The 13,474-nt window shown below is 44.1% G+C and overlaps 1 protein-coding gene across 1 annotated transcript; it reads right to left on the reverse strand.

Moving 5' to 3' along the window:
• Window positions 1-2,944: 2,944 nt before the first annotated feature.
• On the reverse strand, window positions 2,945-8,264 carry LOC104269147 (bcl-2-related ovarian killer protein-like; the record flags this gene model as incomplete). The annotated part of the gene is made up of 3 exons (XM_009873213.1): window positions 8,042-8,264; window positions 4,217-4,345; window positions 2,945-3,019 (listed from the first exon to the last, which is right to left on the reverse strand). Coding segments are annotated over exons 1-3 (427 nt in total), but the record flags the coding sequence as incomplete, so codon positions are not given.
• Window positions 8,265-13,474: the final 5,210 nt, after the last annotated feature.

Genomic DNA, 13,474 nt, shown 5'->3' on the forward strand with positions numbered 1-13,474 from the left:
TTAATACTGCTACTCCATCCAGGTTGGAGGGAGATCTATTGTGAATGACAACAGTTCGCACTGTGACTTCTCCAGCTGTGCCTTTGTCTGCACAAGATGATGTAGGGGAGACTCAAAGCGAGGGAAGAGCAGACACCTCTAATAGCTGCCCTAGACCAAAGCTGCGCCATGCCTGTGGCCAGTCCCTTTGCCCCAGAAGGGCTCCAGCAGCCACCCAGCCCCAGGCAATGCAGAACAGAGGAACAGGCTACAGCAGCTGCCATCTGCACTTTTCTAGGACACCAGGCCCGTTAACTTTTCTCTCTCATGGTGTCCAGGCCAGACGTAAGCTGGATTTGCATCTGGCCAGTGCCCATGAGCAGAGAAGACACATTTTCTTGCTCCAAATTCATCAAGAAGTCTGGCTGCCATTCACATTGGATGAGACCGGGAACTCGTCACCAAGCAAGACAATTTATTCACAGCTTCAGACTGCGCAAACTAGCATGCATAAGAGCTAACAGGAAATGGAAAACTGGTCTAGTGAGGAGTGATCACAACAGAGAAAGCTCTGCAACTTCTCACAGAGGCAGAATAAAAGGACATGGAAAAAGTGAAAAGCTAGTTAGAAGGCGTTTTAAAATTTAAAAAGAAAGAAATAGAAGTTGCAAACTCAAGGCCATTCATGGAGCCGAAGTTATGTAAACATTGGCAAGCCAAGTGGAAATGAATTAACAGGAGAGGACTGCTCTTGAAAGTGTTCCTGATGCATATTACCTTGCCTGCCCCAGGGGAGAGGTCAGGAAGCCAAGAGACACCACTGTGCAGAGTTTCAGAACACCACACTATCCAAGGTTACTCAAATAACTTCCATTTGCATTAAAGCCCAACTCTTAAATCAGACCTAAGAGAAACACAATCAAGTGCTATTTTTTCACAGTTGGGAGAATACAGCCAGACGCAATATACCTTCCTCTGGTGGAGAGAAAGAAGCCAAGAAGGATGTGCACAAGGCAGGAAGCTCAACTCATAAGGCCAAAATGATGAGGAAGCAGTAGGATGCATTTCTAATAGCATTTACTCCTGCAGTGGAACATGTTTTCTCCTGACAACGCATCCCTGTTGTACAGAGTTCACTTCAGCCCGAGCATTCTTGATCTAAAACTGACGATCATCCAAACCAATACAAAACCAGGATGAAAGCTTTTAAAGAGCTCTCATGCCTAGCAGCTCTTACCAATTGGTGGAAACTCTTTCCTTTAGGAAAAGAAAATGCATCTCACTTTTCTACTTCTGGGATTTATAGCTAATGAAAATGACAGCTCAGCCAGGCCCAAATCCAAAGCCTGTTAAAGTCAGTGCAAAGTGCCCTGCTGGCTGCAGAGGAGCTTTGTACCACTCACCAGAAATAGTGGTATCATCACAGAGGTGACATTGCTACAGATCCTTCAACATCCAAAGCAGGTCAGGGCGCTGCGGTGCCGGTCTCTGCACAGGTGGGCTCTCGCACAGAACAACAAACAAGTTGTATGGAAACAGGGAAGCAAAACACAACTTGAGCCTTTCTATGCTCATGACCTGCTCAACTTTCTGCCTCTATTTTCAGCTGTTGATTTTGCTTTAGTTGGGATTCAAGATGTCCTTGTTACACCAGAGAAAAGCGAAACCTGAGATAACCAGAATAAATAATTCTCTAAAGTCAAATATGGCACCAGTGTATCCATGCAACAGGACCAACAAGGATGCCAGATCTCTTCAGTCTTGCCTTCTTGACAGATCCATTTAGGACTTATGCTTAGTCAAGACTGGTAGACAATGTGGACAGGAAGTGAGTTCAGTCAGAGATACAGTATGAAGACTTGAAACCAGACCAGAGTGTGGAAGAAGGCTATGTAAAAGATTAAGGAGATTACTTCTGCAGCAAGACAGGGTCAAAATCCCCAACTCCTGGAAAGGCATTGTGAGTGACTAGTGGGGCTCCTCAGACTGTGTAGGCACTGCATTGTCAGACTTCAGCTGTTTTCTTAATAAAACTACACACTGAAAACTAGGCTGAGATGCTTTAGCCATTGGCAATCAGCATGAAAACTCAGACTGCACCTGAGTCTCCAGTTTGCTTTGCTGAATAAGAGCCTCTTTCCTCTGAGCTATGAAAAAAAAACAAACCTAGGAATGACAGTCTGGCTGCCACAGCCAACTCTGATTTGTGGACTTAGCATTAAATGCTGTCTTGAGACTGCAGTTGGGATCCAGGAATGTTAAAAAGCAGCAGACTCCTCCCCCTCTGCCACTCAGCAGCCTTCTAGCAAGAAAAATTACAATAACAAGTTGATAAAAAGAACTGAATACACAACCTCAGCTTTACACGCGTATGTTATTCTGTTAGTTACTCTGAGGCAGAGATGAGAAAGAAGAAAAAACAGAGCATATAGAGCAGCAGGGAGGTTTGGCTCTACCCCTGAGCAGCCAGCCAACTGCCAGCCATTTATGCAGATCAGTGTCCCTAGATGAGGGGCAGCACTAGAAACAGTGCTTGGGCCTGGGTTTGTACCATGTTGCTAAAGTCTCTTGCATTGCCAGCTTCAAAGGGCCGAGTCCAGATCCCATTCTTACTCCTTTGAAAACCCCAAGTTTAGAATAGAGTTACAATTTCTAGCTTCACTTTCAACAAAAACATATTAAACCATTCATGCTTTTCACTTGACTCTTGAGCTGAGAAGTTGAACAACACAAAAAAAAATGCAGTTCTCAATAAATCTGTCAATATACATTGGCAACAGCAGGATTCACAGATGCCAGCAGGCCTTTCTCTCCAGCATCACGGTTATACGGTATAGCAGCATGCAGCCTCCTCCACCTGCAGCCATTCACATTTTGGGTTAATTCCCAGTGTCACTTCCCACGTTGGACGTGAGTCAGTTCTGATGTAGTCAGCTATAACCATCTAAGAAGATAACCTACTTACCTGCAATGCAAATACCTGGGCATGCACACTTGACCTTTATTTTCCTGTAAGCCTTGACACAAGTAAATTTCAGCACTAAATGACAAGAAAGGGCATCTGCACTTTGAACACAGTCATACTCAGACATTCCTGCCATACTTGCTTTCTGTGCCCACATGGTCTCCCAAGCCAGACCAGAGCAAAGGCAATCTGCTTTCTGGGCAAGCTCTTAAATGATGTTGAGGGCTACAGTACTAGCTACAGATTTTAATTCCATCCATTTCCTATGATACAACATTAATTCCCCTGATTCAGGTAGTAAATCTACCCTCCTCCACTTGCCAGGAGCCCTGCTTGAGCAGTCCCTCTCAGACATCTACTTTGTCAACTGTTGTGATTGTGCAGAGGATCTGTGCTCTCCACTACAACAACACTTCAGATCTGAAGTCCAGAACGTCAGCATAGGGCTTCTGCAGAGTGTCAGTGGTTCTCAGGCAGTTCATATGCAGAAAGAAGCATAGCTTATTGTGAAGATAAAAAGGTTTTGAGTGAGGAAGCCTATTTGAAAGTAAAACAGAAACCTTGACTTCTATCCTGTAGAAATTACGCCCGAAGTAAAAATAATCACTGCCGACTGCGACACTTCTCATGTCTATGTCACTGGATCCAGCACTTTCACACTACTACGCTTCTAGCAAGTGGCTGTATTTGTGTGGGGGTTTTTTCTTTTTTTTTTTGTTTGGTTTGTTTCAGTTTGTTTCCAGTCCGTAAGATCTACTGTCCCTTCCACAGGCAGTTCAATAAGACATTGCAAAAAAAAAAAAAAAAGGCTATTGCTGTGGGAAAGGAAGCCAGAAAGAGAGGAACTCCCTTATGATGAGCTGGTTCTGGCTCCTAGCATCAGCAGCATGAGCTGGAACAAGGGAGGCTCCCATGTAATGAACCTTCTCCAGCTGCCAATTGTGAGCAAAGGAGCTTGGAATGAGTGACCTCCCTGTGCAATGAGGTAACATCACATTGTAATGAGGAAGGGCAGTAGATACCTTCTAGAATGAGTGAGAACCTGCCAGGAGGATATAATAAAACAGGCCATTTTCCTGACACAACAACAGGGCATAGAGGAGCTCTCATGAAATTATTAAAGCAGGGCACATTGCCAAACTGCCCACAGCCCTTTCAGAAACCAGGCCCCACCTTGCAAGCCATTCCAGAAACATGCCTTCTCTGAGAGAGGTGGCTCCATCCTGTTCCTTTCTGCCCAACCCCGTCTGCATATCTGTTAGGACACAGTACCTGCAGTGAAAATCTGTGCAGCTACTGCCAGGAAGGCATCCGTCACCACCGTCTCTGAGTGCAATGAGATGTTCAATTGGCGGGCGATATTCCGGTAGACGTTGGGGCGAATATATTCCAGCTCATCCCCTGGAAACAAACAGTGAATAGGCAGCACACAGAACACCAAGTCCTGCTCTCACCATGTAGGAATCACATCTGGGGCTACTCCACATTATCTCTTCAGTCAAAGAGATTTAACTCTAGCCCCACCTTGTTTTAAACAGCCAGCAGAGTGCTTAGGGACATTTAGATGCAACCCTCTGCTATATGCACCCTGCCTTGGAACTTCTAAAAAGAGTGGATGGAGGCAGTAGCCCTGTAACAGTGGTGTGACTGCAGTAATGCCCAATATAAATGATGTTCCCAGGCAGGATGTCTGCCTTTCCTCCAACACACGAGACAGGCCTCAGATAAGCAAAGCCATCTCATTTTTCTTCAGAAGTGAAAAGGAGGCATGTAGCTTTTGAGAGTTATGCCCTTTCTCAACACTCCATCAGACTTGTATAAAAAAGCCCCAAGATGGGAGCAACTCAAGAATACTGAAGGCTGATGAAAGCCGAGGATCTGCGCCAGAGCTACACAACATTAATTGAGCAAAGAGACTATCAGCTCAGCTATTTTACACTCACAGGGACTGAGTGACAATCTGGAGTTCTTTCTCTCTTCCAAATGGTTAAAGAGATGATCGTTTGCCTGGCTGTCTCCTCAGCAGCAAGGTTCCCAACAGACACACAAGACATTCTTTAACCTCAAGGTTGTGTTCTCCCCAACTGGGAAATGTTTGGAGATGTTTGGCTAGCTTGAAGATCAAGGTGGAAATACCAAGAACAAGCAGAGAACCACCTTCCACAAGTTTGAACTATGGAGCTTGGGCAACGGCATTAAAGCTTTTCACCCATAGCAAAACAAGTTTTCAGCAGTAGGATTATCAAAGTCCAGTTTCCAATGGATTTATCTCTCTATAGGTATTCACAGACACATCATGAGGGTTGCACAGGTCAGAGCATTACACAATGCAAACATTGCATGGGACCAAGGCCCTGTGTGCATGAAGAGTCCTAACTGGTCCAGATTTAGAAGGTCACTCTGCATTCTTCTCCTGCACAAGGATGCTCTGGAGCACCCAGGGGAAGAGAAGAGCTGTCACAACTTTACATCCCACTGCAAGACCCAGATGGCTTGCTCTAGTTGGAGGGCAACTGCTGCTCCTAAAAATTTAGTTTGGGTGGCAACTGAAAAGGAATATGACATCTTAGTCAGTAGGTTGTTATAGAGTCATTAGGTACTGGAACTTAATTAATCTAACTGGTCACAGGCACTCAGCACAGTACAGGGAAAGCACAGCTCTACTGAATTCCACAGACAAGCTCCTCAGGCCCTTTGTGCGTGGGGGCGATTGTCCCACACAATCTGATGGTAAGAGGAAACCCTGCAAACACATGGTCAGCCCTGATAAGAGGAAACTACTTGCACTACTCAACAGCTGTTTACTTGTCAAAGGAGCACATGGGCTTCCCCATAAATTCAAGGAAATGAGGATAGCCCTGTCTGTGGTTATCCAAGACAGAGGCCTGGGAGGCTGGGATAAGCACTTGGTTACAGCTTTAAAGAAGCAGTGCCTAGAGGTCCCAGATGAGATCGAGTTTAAGTTGGAGGTATATGTTGCTAAAGTGGCACTGCTCTGCAGCGATGCACAGAATAGACAAAAGCAGCCAGGGGAAGAAAAGCAGTCCTGGTGTTGCCCATGCCTGCCACCACTGCTGGCCCACTAGCCAGTTCATCAGATTCTCTATGTGCAAGAGGGCTAGGAAATACTCCAGCTTCTCATCTCTGCAGGCTTCTCAGCACTGTCACAGAGGAAAAACTGGTCTGGCTTGTTGCACTTAGCAAGCAGCTAAAGACTACAATTGCTGGCAGGTGGCTGGATACCACTCAGCCTTGCACTGGTGGGCTGGGGAAGCAAAGGGGAAAAGAAAGGAACAGGCCATGTGACAGACAGAGCTGCTAAACAAACAGGACAGAAACAACTCTCCATTTTAATAAGGAGGACTGTTCATCCTTCTTGTTGCATGGGAACCACATGGCACTCTCCAAAAAGATTTGCTCAGAGAAAGCGCCAAGTTCTTGGGATGATCAGCCAAATCTTTCCATCTGGATGTGAGTAACGAGAGTCATCCAGAGACGCCTTCAGTTTGCCACCTGCTTGCCCTTTAACATGCTCCTGGCCACCCACAGAAGATCTGGTTGAAACCAAAAAAGTCCCAACCCCCGACCCAGTCAGAAAAAGAAATGGAGAACAAAGAGACAGTGAGATTGACAGAAGAACAAAAAAAATTCACCCAAACCCAAAGACCGAACAACCCCTGGAAATAAAAATAGAAGTCAGCATAGGAGAGAAAAAGTGAAAAATAAGTCAGTTAAAAGAAACACATCTGCCTTAAAGAACATGGCTGTGAAAGGAAAGTAATTGTCTTGAGTTTGTTAAGCCCAGCTAGAGGTTACTTCACCAGGCTTATTTGAACTGTGGTGTAAATTAAATACTAGCTGTAGTTTCCAAGGCAGATAGGAGCTAATATATCACCTGCAGGCAAAGATGTTGGAAGCAACTTCCAAAAATGAGGGTGGCAGGATCTCATAGGCGGCTAGACTTGAGCATGCAGGAGGCTAAAGCAAAACGCCAGGCAACTGTCAGCATTTAGAGGGTGCTCCTGATACAAGCAAAACTCCAGAGCCTGTCTTCATGTAGCAGCCTACAGACATAACCTTCAAAGCAATAGTTTTAAACTAGAATAGGGTAGATTTAGATTAGAGATTAGGAACAGATACTTTAGTAGAAGGTGGTGAGACACTGGAATGGGTTGCCCAGAGGAGTTGTGGATGTCTCATCCCTGGAAGAGCTCAAGACCAGGCTAGATGAGACTTTGAGCAACCTTGGCAGCTGTCCCTGCCATGGTGGGGGGGTTGGAACTAGATGATCTTTAAGGTCCCTTCCAACTCAAGCTATTCTAGGATTCCATGAAATCACTGTCCCTGCAGCCCCAGAAGTCACCTGGCCTTAAGGGGGGCTTGCTAGTTTGGGCAGTGAATGGCAGTGTATTCCAGGCAACATCGGCCAACAAACACCTCTTTGCTCCAATGAAAGCAAGAAAACGCATGTTTTGCTGGATGATTAAGGTAGACAAAGAAAAATGAAACACACTGCCAGCACACAGTCATTGAAAAACAGCTTTATAAAATCTTCAACATGCATGGTCTAAACAACTACCCCCAAATTAAATGTCCTTGCAGCTGGGTGAGCAACGGATGAAGCCCAACTCTAGAGGTATCAGTTCTTTACCAGATACCAGCTTGGGCTGTGTCATGGTAGACAGGTCACCTGTGTCTGAACAGAACACTGTAAGACCTGTTAAAATGCCAAGTTGAGAAAGACTACTGAAATGCATATGAAAATTGTTACACAGATGGGATCTTATACAGATAAAATTAGTTTGCTGTTGGGCTTTCTTGGACTGCATCATGCTTTTAAGTTGTTGCACGTCCTTAGAAAAACATAGCTCTGCAGAAACACTGTGCTGAGCAGTGCTCCAAAGGACTGAGGAAATTCGACTAAATGAGCTGCTTAGGGAAGATCACAAAAAACAAATCTAAATACCCAAAGGAGAGAAGACAAACCTCTGTATCATTAATGAAAATCCTCTTGGCACTCATCAGTTCCAGAAACCCAAGTCTGGCCTGAATTTCTCCACATCGTTTCAGTTCCCACCTGTGCCCACAGGGACTTACCTAGTCGCAGCAGTATGGTGGACACCTCGGCCAGCTTACCGCCAGGCACTGGTGCGTTGTACTCAGGTTTGCTCCAGCTGACACCTGCTCGAATTAGCCTGGAATTTATATAGTCTCTGCAGAGAGCCTTGGCTTGGGACACAAGCTCCTTGTCAGTGGGAGACCTGTCGAAAACCTCCATCACCTCTGCAGCAAAGACTGAGGAGCGGCGTAGCACTTCCATCCTTGTTTAATGAATGCACACCTCAGCATACACTTGCTGGAAGGCTGACACAATGCCTTAGATAAGAATCTGCAGGAGTTGTGTAGTAATCCTCTGGTCTCTTGGATGGTCACAACTCCCAGCAGATATTCTCAGAAGGCCAGCTTCTCATTCTACCTGGTGAATAAAAAAATCTGTAGTCCTCTAGCATTTCAAAGATGTAAAACAGAAGCCCAAGTATTATGCTAGTATTATTATACAAGTATTATTATACAAGTATTATACAATTATGCTAAAGTCAGAAATATTTTATTTGCAAAACATCTGCCTTGATGCATCTTACAGGCAATGGGCAAAGTCCCGTTTTTCAGCCACTCTGACTTTCACTGGCAGCATGACCCATAGAAGGGCTGCAGTTTTGAACTGCCACGGTGCTTCCTCGTTTCCAGTTCAGATTCAGCAGTCCTAAAGTTACCCTTCAGAGGGTCAGAGCATGGAAACAATTCATAGAATGTGTAGACAATCTCAGCTTGTTTCAATTAAACTGGAAAAAAAATCCTGAATTCAAAATACCAGCTGCAGTAACCCCAACCAGATGTCAAAAGACATTCCAGCTCAGCAGGTCATGGATCCTTATGGAGAAATGGCACTACTGCAAGAACAGGGATACAGGAGCATTTGAAATGCCTCAGTGGAGACAGCTTACATTTTCAGTTTAGGCTTTGATTCTGACACTTTTTCGTCTCTCCCCTACCCCCCCCCCCCCAAAAAGCTACGTGCATACTACTTCTGAAAAACTTTTACCAATAGCAGAGAAAGCAAAACATAAAAGCAGATTTTTAAATAGTTTTCAAGCATGAATAGCCAAAGAGAAAATTCAAATTTTCTTCAGAAGCACCTGAATTCATCTGTTGATCTGTCTTTTTAAGTCTGCTGCTTTTGCACTCGGAGTCAGACCAGTCTTTATTCAGATGTTAGTAAACGTATTTTTCATTCCCCACTTTTAGTCAGTTGCTTAAAGATTTTCAAACAAAATACAGCCAGCCATTTTTGTTTGACCCAACGAAAAATATATTTACCTCTCATGCTGCACTTTTTCCCCTCAGTGATTTCTTTCTGGGTTTGGTTTCACGTTTCTTTAGAAGATCTGCGTCAATGAACACCTGGTTTAGAATTCACAAGATACTGTCACACGGGTTTGGAGAGCACCAGCCCTCTCTGCCGCGCTCCTTGCAGGGCTCACGCCAGTGCCTCCTGCCCCATCCCCGCCAGCCTCGCATCCCAGCTGCGCTCCGCCGAGATCCTCGGGGCTTGCTCTGCTGCTTTTAAGAGACCCAGGCTGCAGAGGAAAGCTTCTAGCTTTAACCTTGTAAGGAAGATGAAATAACCGGGAGGTGGGGTTGCTGTAGCCAGAGAGCAACGCTTTCTCCTCCCCATTCTTCTCTCTTAAGGAGGTTCTCTGTTGTTCTACTGCAAACGCACAGGAGCTTCTTCAAACAGTCGTCTTCGGGATGAGAATGGGAGCCTGATGTCTGGACCGGGTTACCCCGTGTAACAGACAGCAACGAACGCACGGCTGAAACAGGGATAGCTTCTCGTGAACTCCCACAGTGGCTTTTGCAGAGCTGATGTTGGCCAGTCATTTTCAGATGGTAGCCAAGTTGGGAAACTGTGGGTTGTCGTACTCAGCGGTTGGCTAATCATACCACCTCAATCTGAAATGATGGAGGTGATTAACAAAGAGAGCTACAGCAGCTCATGGCCAAAGCAAGTGGTGACTGAATTGCCCCAAATTTTATTCCGGTTAAAAAAAATCAAATGGGTTTACTGGTAGGATATAGTTTGTCCAGAATTAAGAGCTTTGCAGGAACATGTCAAGAAAACATGTTAAGAAAACTAGCATATAAAGGTATATTTTAATTAGTTCTACCATACTTAGAAATTCATTTCAACATCAACTTCTTGTTGCAACATTATTGTACTGATGCCACAATACCCTTTTTTTTTTCCCCATGTGCATGTGATACCGTTTCAACTCAATAGACCCGGTTAGCTCAGTGGTTTGAGCGTGGTGCTGACAACAATGACCAACACCGAGGTCGCGGGTTCGATTCCCACTTGGTCCCCATGTGTTTGCCTGGTCTAGTCGAGAGGTGGCGTCCCTGCCCATAACAGGGAGGTTGGACTAGGTGATCTCTAAGGTCCCTTCCAGCCTAGGCCATTCTATGACCACATACCCGTGGCTTTTTGTGCTAGGATTTGAAACAAAAAGAAGTTTTAGAAATAGAGGTTTCCTGCAAACAAGAAATCTACCAGCCCAAACACAAACTCTCCACAACAAATAACAATTTGTAGATCAATAACTGAGTATGTGGCATGTTCAAGATACAGCCTTTCCAAACGAGGTCAGAAGAAAAAAATAACTGTTGTCATCTCTTGTTTGTTACCTTTGAGAAATGAGAAAGGCAAGTACACCTCTCCTAAATGTTGATCACAAAAAAATCACAAGCATAATCTGCACCACTTCCAGTCTCAAAACTGAGGGATAGAAAGAAATAAATGAACTGCATGAAGAAGCTTTATTATATGATGTCTCAAATACTCTGGCCAGCATCTGGCACACAATTCACTCACAGGCTTAACACAGAGTACATGCTTTAGTCTGCCATTAACTGGATTGCTGGAGACTGCTTTACTGCACTGGGAAGGTGGCTGCAGTAAAGCCTCTTCTCACCCCGGTGACTGATCTTCTTTCTGACCTGTTTTCTTCAGGGAAAGGAGCAGGGTTAAGGAGAGATACACGTATGCAGCAGTAGTCAGCTGGGGACCTCAGCTTAGCTTGATATGACTACGTTAAGATGGCAATAGTGACTGTGCATCTCCAGCACCAGAAGTATTTGATCAAAGATTCTCTCAGAAATTTGGTTTTATTCACTAGTCTTCCTCAAATTTAAATATAGTCACTATAGACAGTGGTCCATCCCATAAAAGTTGAAATCAAGGCTCCAGAGATCCTGTGCTACTGCCCATCCCTATCACAACTCTTCTCTGCAGACTGGGCCTGATGGTCTCTTGAAAAATCATATTGTTGCCTTCGCAATTTTGATGGTATAAAAATTATATCTTAGCTTCCTGCAGTAGCTGACAGCTTGAGACACTAGTCCTATTTAAACTGTCTCTATTTGGTAGGGTTCTGGAACAAGATGAATGCTTAAATATCAGTATTGCTTAAATAATGATGATGTTTCTCAGAATTCTGGCAAATATGCAAGTGTCACAGTGCTTCCCAGCTCTTTGCAGGTGCCAAAGCCATCCCACGTGTTTCCTGCCCAACTGTCACAGCATGCAGCACCCCCTCAACTTCCATGCTGCAGCAGAGACACACAAACTAAAAACATGAAGGCTACATATAATGAAGCAAACTTTGTATTAAAAAAACAATGGTGCGTGGTATTCTACCTGTATGGTTTACACATTAAAAATACAGCTTCACACTGAAAGATAGCTCTGTAAGTAAAAATAGATGAAGCCACAGCATACAGTGCTCAGCTGACTGCAAAGGAACAGGGTGTTACAATCCAAGGATCTTTCTGTAATCTGAACCCCTTTTTCCATAGTACATTTAAGCTACAACACTTAGAGGCTAGATCTATATCGGAAAAACCCTTGTGACAAAGGAGTATCAGGAAACAGTGCAGAAACAGCTTTTATCACCCCAAACCACTGTTCCTATTGTAGCTGTTACTGATATGACAGTTTTCTGGCTGGAACAACAGGATCCACATCACTGCTCCTGCCTATGTCAGATGGGATGACCCAAACATCTTGGAGTGTTCATTTAGTAAAACCAGGGGACAACAGAGAAATGACTACATTTTATAAGTATGTCAAGTAGAAACAAACCCGGGAGAAACCACATCAGCAAGAACACAGCAATAGTCTAAACATGCACAGCTTATGCTCAATATTACTTTAACTAATAGAGAAGTAATTCTCTGGAAGAATCTTTTAACAGTTGCAGTGGAAGCGACAGAGCTAGCTAATTGTGAGCACACTGAGGTTACAAAGGAGTCTGAATGATATGGTTTCCTGCAATGACACAAAAATAACCCTGAGTGCCTTAGGAGGTCACTTCCAGCCTTGTGTTCCCATAGCCTGGTTTCTATCAGAGGTAGTGTTTTTTTCTGTCTCACAGTCCTGATCCCAGCAACTTTACATAGCTTACAACAATTCCAGCAGAAACCACACACTCTAACACATAGATCCAACGTTCTAAAATGGTTTGCTAGAGACATGCAGTTCACAGCCACAGAACCTGTGAAAAGACCACACTAGCCCCTGCCTGCTACAAGAGGTTCTCTCCCTTCAGAGAGAATATGCTCTGGAAAACACTGGCACTGTAACCAGAACAAAGGCTTCCATCAAGCCATTCCTGTACCTTCTTCTGCATTATCTCACCCAGTTTTAAAACACTATCTTCTTCCCACTGCCTCTTCCTGTCTGATTTTTGCAGCAATACTTCAATTCTGTGTTTGTGAAGTTACCTCTTACCACTGAGAAAACATCTATGATGTCAGGCTTTAGGTTGAAAAGCCATGCAGAAGGAATAGGGAGGGTAGAAGTAAAACTTCTTTTCATATAGAAATATTTTGCCAGCTAAAGCAAGAAAATAACACATGGAAGTAGCAGCTTAAGAGGACTCAAGCAAAGCACTGAGGCTTTTTGAACCTTACTCTCATTTTTGAAAGACTTGATTCAAAGTCTCTTGCAAGCCAAGCAGTTATTTGTATTACTTGCATGATGAGATCACCCTGGAGCACCTTTCCTGGGGCAGGATTTTTCAGTGCCAAATATCATGTGCCAGACCAAAGAGGCTGTGTGATAGTGAACTTATCTTCCAAAGCCTCTATATTGTTCTTCTTCATGAGGGTACAGGTGTAGTGACTTAAATGCATCAAGTTTAGCAACCAATACATTACTAAGGTTTCTGACATCTTAGCTTATCACTGATACACAATGTTTTCTTCTCTTAACCCACTGCCATGCTCACTACCACTGTCTGTAGACACAATTTCCTTGCTAAATGTATCTTTTTGATGAAGGCATAAATATATGGTGTACTCCAGAACTGGTGTACAAACATGCTGAAAAGGAAACCGTAGCACGAATTTAGTGTTAGCAAGCAGAGCTATGAGTTGAGTCATAGAACACCTCTACTTGTATTCCTGAAT

This window comes from Apaloderma vittatum, unplaced genomic scaffold, assembly GCF_000703405.1.
Source record: "Apaloderma vittatum isolate BGI_N311 unplaced genomic scaffold, ASM70340v1 scaffold37817, whole genome shotgun sequence".
Lineage (NCBI taxonomy): Eukaryota > Metazoa > Chordata > Aves > Trogoniformes > Trogonidae > Apaloderma > Apaloderma vittatum.